Genomic DNA, 15,445 nt, shown 5'->3' on the forward strand with positions numbered 1-15,445 from the left:
AGTGAGATGTTGTATTGCATCACGTGCTCGCGCGCCTCAAGGCGCCTCAAGGCGTTCCTGCCGATAAGGATTTTCCAACGAGAGGTATCCACTTTTCACCGATAAGATCGATACTTCCCTGATACTTCAACATTTGACTCGTCTCCCTTCCAAAACATCAGCATCTACAATCATCAATAATGGATCCTGGAAGAAAAGCCATGATCGCCGGACGGCGGTCACCTACCCGACGAGATGTGACATCCCCGAGACACGATCCAACCAACCGAATCACGAAATCCACCAAACCAAGTGGTTCCAAGATCAACCCCAAGTACTTGACTCAAGATGAGCAATCACGACAATTTGTTGCCGATGAGGACAAGTTCGTACTGAAGCAGTCCAAGAAGAAGGCAGATATCCGAATTCGGGAAGGCCGCGCGAAGCCCATCGATTACCTGGCATTCAACCTAAGATATATCGATACAGACCGCGATATCTTCGACGACGACGATGCTGATATCGAAATCGATGTTCCCGCACCCGGAGATGTTGTTGCCTCGCTTGATGCAGAGCAGATTGCTGAGCTGGAATCCGATATCGCCTCATACCACGTGCTTGAAACCAATGCGACCAACCGGGAATATTGGAGAGCGCTGCAGACCATCTGTAAAGATAGGAAGGCGAAATTAGATCCGCACGGCCACGAGAGAAGGGTTGTAAGCAGTGTTTCAGACGACATCGACAAGATCCTTGCTCCCAAGACGCATGACCAACTGGAGGCCTTAGAAAAGCAGATCAAGGCCAAGCTACAGTCCAACGAGGATATCGACACGGACTACTGGGAACAGTTGCTGCGAAGCCTCCGAGTGTGGAAAGCTCGTGCCAAGCTGAACCAAGTATACGAAACAATCAAGGAGACTCGTCTTAGCCAACTCAAGGAGCGTGATCCAACCAAGGTCAAGGCATCGGGCCAGCCGACTTCTGCCCCCAAAGTTACATTTGGTTCTCAGCCAGTCGCATCAGCTTCAGAAGAAAAGGCGTCCCCTGCAGCCGTTTCATCCTCGATGCATGTGGGCACATCAGCCCCTCCAGGGACTGAACGCTTTTCCCAGGTTGACAATGTGGACTTCTCACAGGCAACCAAAGCACTGTATGATCGAGAGGTTGCCAGAGGCGTCGACGAGAACGAGGAGATCTTTACTAGCGAAGAGACTGTTACCACTACTAAGCCTCAATGGGCAGACAAATATAGACCCCGGAAGCCACGCTATTTCAATCGTGTCCAAATGGGTTACGACTGGAACAAGTATAATCAGACTCATTACGACCACGATAATCCGCCACCCAAGGTTGTTCAAGGTTACAAGTTTAACATATTCTATCCTGAGCTCATCGACAAGACAAAGGCACCAACCTTCAAGATCATTCGAGAACATGGCCGTAGACGTGGAGAATCATTTGCTGCTGCTGGTGAGGAGGACACGTGCCTGATACGGTTCATGGCAGGCCCTCCATACGAAGATATTGCGTTCCGCATTGTTGACCGAGAGTGGGATTATAGCGCCAAGAAGGATCGAGGCTTCAAGAGCTCCTTCGACAAGGTATGTTCATCTGGACCCCTGCACTTCACTTCACGTGGCAGGGCAGATTCTTTGCCTCTGCATTGGCCGCCCTGAGTTCGTATTGCAACGATGGCTTGGCCGTTGGATGAACTGCACTTTATGCAGCCCAGAACAGTCTGCGTTGGTGACAGCCTACTTTTCCCATGCTATTAGACGCCATCGCCCCTCCATTACATGCTCATGAACCCACCAAGCTAACCATGCACACTCAACAGGGTATCTTGCAGCTGCATTTTCAGTTCAAAAAGGTATGACTTCGAAACCATATTTGTTGGTCCAGCCTGTTCGATTAGACTAACACGTTTCTCCAGATCTACTACCGGAAGTAGTTCCGGATCGATCACTCACTATCTAAGCTGTGTTGGTCCTCGCCTAGCAAGAGCCAAACTGGGCCACCACCTAATGAAAAGGGGAGGCAAGCCCGCTTCTGCACCGCCCGTTCCGTTGAGATTGAGTATCGGAGAGGACAAAAATGCACGTTTTCACGCGGGAGAGCGGACCAATCCGCCCTGTCTGATAAGGCTTGCATCATGATTGTTGTTATTAGCATTCGACATGTCTACGCTACCCGGGACATGTCCATTGATACATCTGTACCACCCATTTGAGGGTTTCTAATTCGGGATTCAGAGCGGGGATTGGTAGAGAGCTAGAGTGGGCAGAGGTTGAGTCGATGCTGGAGTAGTGTCCTGCTACCTAATACCTATTCGACCATCGACCCGACCTGAGCACCCAGTTTGAGAACCTGCGCAGACCAGGCATGAATTACATCTTATGTCCCTATTCCACATCTTCCCAGCAGACAGCCCCTCAAATCAGCAAAGATTGCTGCAGCCATGATCCAATTGATTGTCACAAGAATTGCGATGACTCTTGCATGCAAACTCGGGTCATCAGGCCTACTGCATCAGAAGGCTTCTAGAAAGCTGTCACTTGCGAGCGTTCACGGACCGGGGCGAACAGACAGCACCAAACCGCTCGGGCATCTTTACGTTTATGTTTTGAGTGAAATCCACGCGGAGCTTGGGCAATCGAGATGTGACAAGAGGGTTGGTTGCAGCAAACACCAGCCAGAACAGCTGCGTCAAGCCTGATGATGCCTTGAGTCCTGATTTCTAGTCGGATACCCGTCGATGAAGCTTCGAAAGATTGTTCTATGCATATTCTTTGACGCAGCGGACCGCAGAGTAGTGGTGATTTTATGCTTCAGAAAGCTTCTGACGGCTTCTCCGGCAGCTTCCATACTGATTCACAACAGCAACAGATGGATAACGGGGATCCAAACGGGACGGGCACCCACCGATGCTTTGATTGGCGGTCTGATTGGCATACAGATTGGTGTCCCGATTCGTATCGTCTGAAATGCAAGGTGCCGTCTGAGACGCAGACTACCCGCGATAGCCCCGTTGATGAGAGTACAAGCCGGTTGAGTTACCGTCAAGTGACTTGAAGCCCGTTGGTAGCGTGTTCCTTACAGGGTGTGATGCTTCTCGGTCCCGATACATACCAGGTCTGCCTGATGAGACCAGGAGGGATGTTTCAACAGAAGAGAAGGAAGATTTGACGATACGCAAAGGGGCATGCAACACAAGGTTTCTCAGGCTGAACCAACGAATATCGGCACATTTCTTGCTAGGAGCACTCGTTCTAAGGTTTCACGTCCTATTCGGGACCTTGGATCAGGGCCCTTGGACCATCTCATTCTTGATGCAATCACCCATTGCATGTAGCTCACTCATCCTTGCCTGGTTGCTCCTCTCATGCAAGTACTGAGCCTACATAGTACAATATCTGAACTCAGTTTCAAAGACCGGGGCATCTGAGCGCATGCGCCTATGGCGTATGAGGTGACTGATATTGCCTGCTGGACATGGTACTCTTCCTACAGGTAGGCAGGGCTCATAGACGTCACTGGAGTCGAAACAAGAGAAGACAAAGGTGGCAGAGGCAGAAAACCCTAGTGGGAATTCATTTCGCGCCCAACATCTTCTGGACTTTGGTGATGGCCACACACAAAACACAGCCAGCAAAACACAAGCACAGGCACACATTTACAACACAAATGCATTTTATGAGGGAGGCTTTCCGTCAGTGATCAGCTACGCCCGTGGGGTGGCTTACAGATGGCGTCCCTGTCCGTTTTCCTTGTCTGCCACGGACCACTATGGCTTGCTAGGCGCTTGTTGGTCGGCCTTCGCCCTTTCACTTGGCACACGCCCCCCGAGCGACCTTGGCTACGATCTTGAGGTCCTTGCCCATAAGCTTCGACGGATGAGGGTGGATGGGAGATCTGAAAGCTAAGATTGCTGAATCTGTCAACGGGCATTTGTTTATCAACGGATCGACGTCTAAACGAAGCCGTTGTCTAAAAGCTAGCCCTGCAACTCCACGCCCTACCCCAAACGAGCGGGAGGAGCACAAGCACCCTTCGCTTCGGCATCAAATATCGCCATATTTCCTCGCCCCCGTCCTTGTCCTTGTCCCATTGTGTCTATTGTAACGTTCTGCTATCTTCCGTTCTCTCCCTCCATTCTTCAACTTGTTCATCAACATCTCTCATTCACCTCGCTTCCCATTGCTTGGTACCTGAGTAAAGAAATCTCCTTGTTCCGAGAACACCATCAAACCACCCACGCGACTTATTGTACTTCCTCCCAAACAAGTGCCCTTGACTTCAACAGAGGCCGCAATGGATACACCGTTTTCTGGTGACGAGCAAGCTTCTAGCTACACGAATATTATCACGGGTCACGGTCAACAATCACCTTGCGTGTCAGAGCTCACCGGTATGGAGCCATACTTTGCCCTCTCCTCGGGTCCTCAGGATCAACCATCTCATCTATCATCAACTGGTCCGCTGTCTCTAGACCCAACCCTGTCACAGCACCAGGAGGACCAACAGCAGACGTCACATCCGGCTCATGATGCGACTGTGTATGCTTCCATGACTTCAGGTTTTCCATATGCGCCTCGAAGTCATCACCCAGTCTGGCCTTCACCTCCCCCAGGACCTGACGATTATGACAACTACTCTTACCAAAGTTCCCCAAGCAGTGGCAGTGCCCCAATGAGCTGCTACAACCCATCACCCATTTCACCAAGGACGTGGTCCTCTCCAGACTTCCCTCTATCTCAACCTTCAGATCCTCTCCAACAGAACTCTTTCAAGAACCTCCGCATTTACACACCGACATCAAACGAAGGATACCCCTTCAGAGGCCCTCGGGGCCTGACGCCTTTCTCCGGTGGCGGTATGAATCAGATTTTCGATAATGAGATTGATGGCCTGCCCCAAAACTACTCCCCAGTGACAATTCCCAGTTCATCAGCTGGAGCACTATCATGCAGCGGATCCCCGCAAGAACCTCTTCTCGGAACCCCCGTGCTCATGAAAGCTAGACATGAATCACCCGCCGGTGTACCGGAGTACCGCGCGAGCTCAGAAGTGGTTCAAGAAGGCAAGGACCTTCAGGCCACAACTGCTGGTGGCGCCAAGACAGATGAACCATACGCCAAGCTGCTCTACCGAGCTCTGATGAGCGTTCCGGATCATGCTATGACCCTTCAAGAGATTTACCAGTGGTTTCGTGATAACACTGATAAGGACATCAAGAAGGACAAGTCAGAGAAGAGACCGGGTAAAAATGCCGAAGGCTGGCAGAACAGCATCCGCCACAACCTGAGTATGAATGATGTAAGTTAGAACAGCCCTCAAGCCATACACTCTCCAGGATTTCCTGTCTCAGATCTCGTTTCCATAACCCCCCCTGCTATTACCGGGTATAGCTTGCGGCATAAGCTGCATATGTACATGGACCAACGCTTGTTGTGTTTTCGGACGAATCATTCATGCTAAAGAGTTCGATGAAAGCTAACAGTGGATCTTGATGGTAGGCTTTTGTCAAACGAGAACACAAGCTGGGGTCAGACTCGGCGTCGAGAGCAACGGAGCAGGGTTCAGGCTCGACTAAAACTGGTGAAGCTAAAAAGGCGACGGAGTGGGTGTTGGAGGATTGGGCTGTCCTCAATGGAGTTGAGAGCACAACAAAATACCGCGGCAAAAACACATCACGTCGAGGAATTGGGCGCAAGTACCATCACCACCCATACGATGACAGATTTTCACAGCGACACAGCCCAATTGCCGCCAAGGGAAGCTCAATTGTCAAGGGCGAGTTCATGACGAACGACATGAGGATGCGCGAACGTCAATACCCTCATGAAGTGAAAATGGCACCGAGGTCCCACCATATCAACTTCATCGCACCCCCTCATCCTCATCCCATGCACCGAGCGACTACGATGCCGAGCATGTATCAGTCACCACAGCCACAGCACCGAGGCTACGAGGAGCTGATGATGCCACGGGTCGGCAGAATGCCACAGCCAGTCATGAAGCAGGAGTATTCTCAACCAGTCATCAAGCAGGAGTATTCTCCAATGACACCCGACTCGAGTGGGTTTGGCTTCGTGCTTCCAGAGCCGAGCCTAATACACGCGCATACAGTCAACTCTAGCGCCAGCAACAGCAACGGCACTACCGCGTATACGCTGCCTAGTGGCACCCAAAGCATGTACGTTGGTTCATCTCCGTGCGAATATCCGTATGGGATGGTAGACGTCACAGGTGTCTATCAAGGCAGCGGTCACAATAGCCCTGCTGGCGCTGGTGTCAGTGCTAGTGCTAGTGCTAGCGACGGAGTCAACGAACGCCTCATAGGGATCGGCCCTAACGACGTCTACAGCTGGAACGGCCAGGCACTCTGAATATGGAAATCTTCCGTCCTAAACACCCCGAGGCAAGTGTCAGCCACCAATGTCACCTATTGTCAGTTCTGTTGGCGGCCGGCGAGGGCCGTAGTGGTTGATTATACCAACAACGGGCTTACTGGCTGGGGAATGAAACGGATGAGACGATACATAAGAGAGACCCGAAGACGAAAAAAAAAAAAAGAAAATAACAGAAAAAGACAACAAAAAACAAGAAAGAATGAAAATTGGTGTTCCTCCAGAGATATCGACCAAACTTAGCCTGCTTATCTGCACCTTTGCGCTACCGCGGGAACCGCGAAAAAGAGGGGTGAAGTTTAGTGAGTGAGTGAGTGAGTGGTTCTGGAAAAAAAGCAAATCAGCTTCCTATTCTTTTCATCGACTCGACGCCCTAGGATGGAAGAGAGATGGTGGCAGTTTCAAGCAACAGGGGAGGACGTTGTGAGCTAGACAGAAGAACCACCACCAACACCACCAACACAACTTTACCTCAGTTTACCTCGACTCACCTTACCCCATTCATCCTTTTACTTAACTCTACTCTCCAACTCACTAGGCTGGACCCCACACAGACCCTGGCGGTCACGGGCGGATCACCTTGCATCCGAACACATAGACTCGCGGTCATGGGCTGAGCGCGAGACGCCGAGACTTTTGGGGCTGACTGCTATGGCATTGTCACTCTTGTCGACCCAGCTGTCTGTCTTGACTGATCAAGAACAAGGTCAGGGCATGTTTACATCGAAACAAGTCATCGTCATGGTAGCTCGTTCGCCGCCTTGGGCTTGGCATTATCATCTCCAAGGCGGGGGTTACAGCAGAACAGAAACGCCCGCCTGCCCGCATGATGGCACTCAGTTGACAATGTCGCATTGCATTGTGCCTTTGTCGTCTCTACTACTACTACAAGGAGTATTCTTACTGTGACTTTTAGGTCGCAGCGGCGCATAAAAAAGGGTACTCAAAATAGAAGGAGATTTAGACTCGATTCTCATTTCGTTTAGGCATTGTTTTCTTTTCCTTTTTTTTCTTTTCCTTTTCTTTTTCCCCTTGTTATTCTTTGTGTGGCCTATCCGTTTTGATTAGACGATGCGCTCCATCTTTTGCTCCCCGAGGACCGACAAAGATGCATCATTTCCCTTGTTATTTTGGCTGCTTGCTTGCTTGGCTGGGCGGGCGATCACTGGGGTCGATGAGCGAAACGTCTTCTCCCAAAGCATGTTGATGTATTTATTATTTATCCATTATCATAATTAGCTCGTTATCCCCCCCATCTTGTACTCTGTATGTGTCAACCATGCTACTTACAAGCGCCTGTTTTTCATGCCGCTTCCGGCACCAATACCAAGAGCATCTTGCAACCGCCTTTGTTGCTACGTGCCATCCTGAATACCAGGCAAGTCTTTGACTTGTATTGTCGTTGAATTCTTTATTCATTCAGTCCTTCTTTGTCATAAAACATGGCTGACGGGAGTGCCTCACAATAGAGGCAAAAAAGATGGAATTTGGAGAAGCGTTACGCACAGCTTGTACATAGGCATCTGTAGATCTGCGAAAAATGACAATACGAAACAATGCAACTCTAAACTCAATGGTTTTGGTGTGTATCTCCACTGTGAATGTTGTCAAGACTTGGCCCTTGCGGTGTGTACCATTCAGGTTTGCGATCTTGAACGATGAAGCTGACCCGGAAGTAGTGTTGGCATCTGCCTGGGCAGCAGCAAATCGAATTCACTTTGAGTAGCAGAAGTAGAAGAAAGTTGTTGTGCGTATGTCGTCCCCATGCTGGTTGCTGTGTCCGTGACCGTCTCCCCGCTCGACCCTGTTTTTCCTTGCCCTGGCCTGGCTACTTCAGCTTTTTCCTAGTGGGAGTGGGGAATAAGCAAGGTTCATGAGGCCCCCATTGTCGAGCTTGATATCGGAAATATCATTGGTTACCGACAGTCTGGTAACGAAGCTGAGCCAACAGGAAATGATCCGGGAGCCCCTCCCTCTTCTCTTCTATTCATCCTAGTTCCCTGTCAAATCGTTTCGTCTCGTTCGCACTGAGTTGCGCTATTCTCATCATGGAGGAAGGGCCGGGGGCTGTCGGCTACGTTGTGAGGGTTGTCATGATCGCCAGGAGCCCAGACGCCAGCATTGCCTAGTTTAAAGAGTGTGCGAGCAGCTGCGCGGGGTGTGCGTATCCCTGAAGAGGGAATAATTAGAGAGTAGTTAACGGAGATTGAGAGGGAATAATCTCAATACTACTCCGTACAGTAGTAGCCTCATCGCACAGACGCCTCAGATCTGAGAGAGAGAGTGGGATGGGGAGATATAGAATCTCCACTTCACTTCTGGTCTGGGATAAGCATGCATCATGCATCGATCCCAGACCGTAGTTGGAGACCAACTGAACTGAACTGAACTGAACACAAAACCAAGTGCTTATCGGTGTCCGGGCCGGTAAGTCTCTTTGTCAAAAGCGCCCTGCGCGGGCCGTTGCTCTGCGCTCCCCGCTGCCATTCACACTCCCTCTATACAATGCTTCAGACACGGCAAAGAAACACTGTAGAAAACAAGTGCAACGTCTGCCGAGTATTATTAGATCTGGGCTGGGTTGGACTGCGCTTACAGTACATCAACGTCAGCCACACTCTCAACAGCTAAGCGGTAATTCGGGGTCTGCAACAATAGACGAGAGAGCGACCCCGAATCTTCCTCTGTCTTGCCAAGCCTCATCTGGCGTCTCACATGATCGCCCGTCTCTTGCTTCGGGCTTTTCTTTTTCTCCTCAACACCCTTGTAATCGTCTCTCGGAGTTAGGGTCCCCTTGTTGGGTCCTCTGGTCCTGTCCTTTGCCAGTAGAGCCAATTTCATACCCAGTTCTTCAGCTGAATTTAGCCATGGATGAATAGATAGATGGGTGGATGGATGAATAGCTAGCTGGTTGTGTGGGGCCTTAGACATCTTAAGCCCAAACAATGTTGTTGAGACTTTTTGTCGATTGCGGGCTCATATCTCAGGCGCTGAGAACCAACACGCTCTGAAAGTCTGGCCTGTAACTAAGGATTGGATGCAACTTCCCATTGCACAGTACTGTCTGCGTTGCTGTGCTGTGTTGTGCTGTGCTGTAACGTACTGTATATGGTATAGGAGGAATGAATGGGAAAGTCTCGGTGGCATAGGAAAAAGAACCTTCGTCGCGAGGCGAGGCTCAAAAAATGTCCCATTGCTACAATGGACATCAAGAACCCACGGACTCTCGTCTTTTCTCGGCCTTTGCATTAAGCTTGACGATAGCGGCCGCTGGCATTGCATCACTCATCCCTGACAATGACAGCTCAGTTGCCTCAACCACCAACCAGGAACGGGCCGGCATGGTCGTCATCGATGAGAGAGAGAGAGAGCTAGTCTTTCTGGCCAAGCCCGTGCTGTCGTCGTCTTCATCAACTGACTTAGACCCTTTGGAAGCTCTAACTTGCTTCCACGAGTGGTCTCGCATCAAAACAGAAAAAGCAAAACGCCCCTGCGTTTGTTACGTATGCCGATATGCTTCAACGTTTAAAGAGAGGGCGCTAACAATAAGTTAGCTTTGAAGCCAGCAATGACAATAGGAACATGGCGTTCTGCACCAACTATGGCTGGCGATGAAAGGACTAGCGGGGCTGGGCATACACGCTCTGGTGTCATGGTGTCTTCTGTAGTGTAGCTTCACTGGTGCTTCACTAGAAGAGAGGAAAATCGCCCCAGCCGATGCAATGCAGGTTGAGACAAGGAGATCCCGAGTGGGGGAGAGAATTAGCCTCTAAATCTTAGTATGCGTGTGTGTATTTTTGTTGGCCCTGAAGCCTCGTCCATCCATATTTAAGCTTGTTATTGTCAGGCCATGGCATGGTTCGTCCTTATAGCCAAAAGCGGGAAAAGGCCTGTACTGTAATGTACGTAGTCATAAAATTGAATAGACTGAGCCCGTTCACACTGGAGGTACTCCCAACAGCTCAGAGCGGCCTTGAGAGTTCAAGCAGGACCCTGTCAAGTTCGTGATCTGCGGGCACATAACACCACATCTCTGTGGTGCAGTCAGTGAGGAGCAGCTGCGTCCACACCTCCTCAGACTCCTGGGGATGGCTTGCAAGCTCTCAGCTACGTAGCCTTGACCATGAGATAGATATTCAATACTCACAGTCATCGGCAACGCACCTTGATCCTCTGAGACGATCTTGTTCCAAAAGAGAGCAAAGCGTGGTCGATTGCGCCCTGAAAAGCCACCAACGATGCAAACCAGCAGTATCTCGTATCCAAGAGATGGTGGTCGCATAACTCTGCAGGCCTAATTAGTCCAGAAACCTATTGTCACCGACGTCGCATCTGCCAATTGCTCAAAGTTGAGGTTGTTTGACATGCACTTCTTCAGTTTTGGACTTAATTGCTCCGTCCACGAACTGCTCTCAAAGTCCTCAACAAGAGCAGAACAACGAATCACGGGCACGAATGATACTGAGTTGGCTATTGTGTGAAGGCAGCAAAGACCAAAAATATACCAAGTAAGTGCCGCAGTGGAACGATGGGCAAAATCGCTGCAAACGACCAAGACACCAAGAGGACGCTGTGACTTGTGAGACTTGCCTCACATCAATGTAACTGTGGAACCTGGTTCGTCAAGGGCATGAGCCATGATCCTAGCCGGCTAATCGTCGATCTTGGTTCCGCTGTGCCATGCTCCAGTCTGCAGATACCATCCAGTTTGATCGAGACACATCAATTGGCGGACGCAGTTTCCGCAACCCGGTACCTGGTACGATCCATCAAGCATTTGCAGCCACCTGATCCACTATCGAGATAATTACGATCTGGGGAGATTTACTTTCCAGATCGCGACAACGATTCGAGCTGAGCCAACACGTCCAACTCATGCGCCCTGTCAAGCCCTTGGGTAATGGTTTGATCGCTGGAAATAGTCGTTGAGCCACTTTCGAAGCCAAAGGGAACAATTGAAGAGTCAAGACATCGCTGGAGAATCATCCATTCTGACTCAAGACTCTCCATTTGGTATCGTTATCTCTCTGAGCCGGAAGTATTCCGAGTAAGCCTGCGCTTAGTATAGCTATCGCGATTGCAACGGCAGCTAGGGTAGTAATGGCTTATCCTGAAGACACGGTTGCTCTCAGAAATGTCAGCGACCTGTCATCCTATCAGCCCTGCTGATATTGGAGCTAGCTCGCCACAGCTTATCCATCATTGAGATCATCGTAGCTGTCCTAGCTGTCCTCCCTGCCTCCCTCTCTTCTTCACTTTCTTCACAATGTCAAGTAACACTTATCGCAAGGACCAGCATCTGATCTGTTGGCTTCAATGATCGGGGTGTACATTGCTGATCCTTGTAAAAAGACCCTTGCCATAATGAATTTCGTAATGCCACACTGGCATGGTCTACGGAGCTCTCCACGTTTAGTATGTGTTCTCGTTGGTTGCGCATAGGCACACTCCTAGAGGCGTTTCTTGGCTGCTGCTGCGCTAGCCCATGAGCCTGAGCATGGATCCTCTGCCTCATGTCCACGAGCACCTCAAAGTGAGTGCCACAATCTCGTCTGTTTGATGCATTACCGTTATGTGCGACTGCCGCGTGACAGATGGCGTATGGGCTCCATATTACATCCAATGGTTTAGCGGAAGGGTGCTGTAGATGACCCCTCAGTCGCAACACAATGTATTGATATCTCTCCAATGAGCTCGAGTCAATTCGACACACCATGACTGAACGTGGTGGTTCTTCAAGTGTGGTGTCCTGGAGGTTGAAGGAGTGTCTTCAGCGCCTTCCAGCCGTACACCATAGAGCGCCTCTTCAAGCCTCAATCATACGATTCTTATGATTTTGCATATTGAGAATTGCTGCCTTGCAAGTGACCACGTCCTCGTGCTTTCATATCAAAAATAGCTTCTGAATTTCGAGAGACTGTGCCAACATATGCTGGGATCTTGGTTGATCAACGATCTGGAGGCAACTAGACTGCGTCAATCTTTCGTTGGATAGATATCAACTGTTGCATTGGGATAACCGCCGATGAATGGGGAGATCTGCATAAAGATCCCTCAATATCGGAGCTTGCGCTTGCTTCTTTCATGGACGTCTGTTGAGTCATGAATGGGTATACTGCGCTTCAGCATGAAAACTGCCGACATTTGTGGTGTCAATGAATGCCAGATGAATAGCAATGGCATGTGAGTAGACGGCGAATCAACCATGATAATTAACATAGAGGCGATAGATAGGGGTGTCTATCATGGCTTCTGCCGGTTCCACTGAAACGGTCTTCCTCGGTGTTCACAGCATGAACTTGTGAGGTTGCATCGATGGCGTCCTGTGCAGCCGGATAGGCGCAGTGCATGCTCATGTTATACATAATTCGTAACTGAAGTTTTCAAAACACCCATCTGCTGATTCCCGATCAATGTTGAACTGCCACAAGATGTAGAGCCTTGAATCAGATGCTTGAAGTGATCTCCGGCGTCTGATGAGGACACCTTCTTGGAATGAGCCAGTACATGAAGACACCTGTCTTTCTAGATAGTGTTGATCGCCCATTCATTTTTGAGAAGATCGTATTGCCAATGCATCAATATTCGTTTATTCTTCAAGGATGTATTATGAATTGCCAGAATCGACATTGCATTGTCCGTATTTATCGTGCCGGAAGATGTTAACAGTAAATCGCCCAGCGGTTAAACCTGCAACTCCGAGTAGGAAATATGTAATCAAAATCTTCGTTTCTTCTTAGCAGGACCAGCAGCAGCTTTCTTCTCGAGCTCCTTTTTCAGTTCCTCTCGCCTTCGGTCCGCCCTTTCCTGCGAGGTCTCCCTGGGCCTAGACTCTTCTGTGACTTCCTTGGTAGTGGTGCGACTCCTTCGATTGTCTTCGTTCGCCGTATTCGTTACTTCATTTGTGTTGTTTTTATGCTTTCCAATGGCACCTAACTTCTTGGACTGACGATGAGAAACTGCTGTCGTGCTAGGCTCGCCCATTTCGGGATTAAGGGTTACTGGCTGTTCTTCAATTAGGTGCTTCGTCTTGTTGCCTCCTATACGTCCAAGGCCGCTTCTATTTGCGGCTGGCCGTGGTGGTGATGGAGTTGAAGGACCCGATTTCTCGACTCCAGCAGTAGCTGGTTTATCATCATCCTCTGACTCGGATGCTGTCTCCGAATCATCGTGTTGTTGGCTCAATGACTTTTTCTGAGCCTGAGATTGTACAGGAATGGGGGACAGAGGTGGAGTGGACTGCTTCTTTCCACCGAGTGTTCCTATCTTACGAACTGATTTGTTCGGTCTGCGTGTGCCAGGACTTGGTGGTACACTGCCTGCCGAAGCTATGGATTCCCCCTCTGTAGACGCATCATCAGCGAAGTGTGTTTTCGTAGCATGCGTTGATTTGCCCTTGGCCAGTAGGTGTGGGGGTGTAGACTGAACTTGAAAGTCATCATCATCTTGCTCGATATGTGCTTTTTCGGAGTCTTGGGGAGTCGGAGATTTGTCCTTCGCAGCAGCCGCTTTGTACTGGGGTGGATGTGCGACAGAGGACGCGCCCTTGAAATCTTGCCACCACTGGTCCAACCGAGGGGTCTCAACGCTATCAGTTATAGGCTCGAATTGTAGCCCTCCCTTCTCGAATACGCGTTGTACTAAGGACTCGGCGTCGTTCGGGCAGTCCCCATCATACGCAAGACCAGACTTCCAGCGCTGACGGTCAAAAGGAGCAAGGCCAGGCACTTTCTCCGCGGCCGCAGCTCTAGAGATCTTCTTCCCAGACAAAGCATTAAAGACATGCTCCATACCTGTACCAACGGCTTCCAGCTTGTCCAGGAGCTTATTGAGGACTGCGTCTTTGTTGCCCAAAGATCGAGTCAGAAATTCGATTTCAACATCCTTTGTGTGGTGTGCCTGAATTAAAGGCAGCACAAGATGCGTAGCGATGCTGGAGGGCGGCAGCTTCTTCAAATACATGGGCCACTTGAGCGGCTGTAATCCAGGTATTTCATAGGTGATGTTCAAGGCGAGGTCATCTTCACCCGCATCAGACCGGGAATCGCGATCTAGACGGATACTCGCCTCATTATGTCCTGCTTGAGAAGCATCTAGAGCGGTATTGAGGCAGCCCAATAGTTTGGCCATGTTATCAGGTGTATCGCTAGGGTCGATACTAGTGTTCTCGTTCCAACCTCTCATAAAGATCGCCTTACGATCAAGTGATTCAGACCACATATTAGCCATATCAGTTACGTGAATAGCATATGATGATGTGTCTGTTTGGAAGGACACCAATAATACCGGGCAATCTGGAGTAGAACCAAGCGGAAGGGTCCGCCATGACTTGTTCTGTGACATATTTGATGCAGAAATCGACGTCAAGGTCGACCTGATGATGGGGAGCCTCCAGAAGAAAGAGTCGATAGGGATACCAGAAAGTGCCTCGAGTAATTGCGAAGTCGTGGCCTTCCCGTAGGAGGTGACAAATAAAACCGAAGGTCTGTCAGGAGCTTCTGACCAACGTGATAGATATTGATGCTTCTAGGACACTCGAAGGAAGACAAACCGGTGCTACACGACTTCGATCCAATTGGACTGAGGTGAATGTTCGAGGACAAGGTGCCCTTGAAACACAGGAGTCAAGTCCGATGTGAAGTCACAACTTCTTCCGACCACCCGTATTCGATAACAGTGCCTTGGAGTGAAGTGGTACAAGTTCATATGAGCGGCGGGTAGATGGTCAGAGCAGGGGCCAGCTTAGGCAATGTAATCGTATTATGATCCACTGCCTTGTGCGAAAGAAGAGATCGGTTTGCTGATACCTGGTTGAATGATAAGTCATGTGAGGAGTTGTAAATTGCTTAAGCGTCGTTATGTGTTGTGGTGTTGATGTGATTAAGGTCAAGCGCGGTGACGAGTAAACGCGTGAGGTTTACGCGCACAGGCACCCATCGCCTACCGCTCCTGCCTGCAAAAGTAGGTAGGTAATCAGCCAATCACAAAACTGAAGAGTGTAGAGAACGAAGGCAGGTGCAACATCACAGCCCTGACCAGGGCCAGTTGCCGAC

At 49.9% G+C, this 15,445-nt stretch overlaps 3 protein-coding genes across 3 annotated transcripts; 2 read left to right on the plus strand and 1 right to left on the minus strand.

Annotated features, from left to right (window-relative positions):
- Positions 1-200: 200 nt before the first annotated feature.
- Positions 201-1,693, plus strand: FTJAE_1591 (cactin; the record flags this gene model as incomplete). The annotated part of the gene is made up of 2 exons (XM_037347696.1): positions 201-1,583; positions 1,625-1,693. 2 exons carry the CDS (start codon positions 201-203, stop codon positions 1,691-1,693), a joined length of 1,452 nt encoding a protein of 483 aa, XP_037211159.1.
- A 2,600-nt stretch (positions 1,694-4,293) lies between these two features.
- On the plus strand, positions 4,294-6,371 carry FTJAE_1592 (forkhead box O4; the record flags this gene model as incomplete). Its single annotated transcript, XM_037347697.1, has 2 exons — positions 4,294-5,298; positions 5,499-6,371. 2 exons carry the CDS (start codon positions 4,294-4,296, stop codon positions 6,369-6,371), a joined length of 1,878 nt encoding a protein of 625 aa, XP_037211160.1.
- Positions 6,372-13,109: 6,738 nt separating this feature from the next.
- On the minus strand, positions 13,110-14,612 carry FTJAE_1593 (uncharacterized protein; the record flags this gene model as incomplete). Its single annotated transcript, XM_037347698.1, has 1 exon — positions 13,110-14,612. The coding sequence occupies one exon, from the start codon at positions 14,610-14,612 to the stop codon at positions 13,110-13,112; it is 1,503 nt and encodes a 500-aa protein (XP_037211161.1).
- Between the last annotated feature and the right edge of the window lie 833 nt (positions 14,613-15,445).

Source organism: Fusarium tjaetaba (assembly GCF_013396195.1).
Source record: "Fusarium tjaetaba strain NRRL 66243 chromosome Unknown NRRL66243_c0000030, whole genome shotgun sequence".
In the NCBI taxonomy this organism is placed as follows: domain Eukaryota; kingdom Fungi; phylum Ascomycota; class Sordariomycetes; order Hypocreales; family Nectriaceae; genus Fusarium; species Fusarium tjaetaba.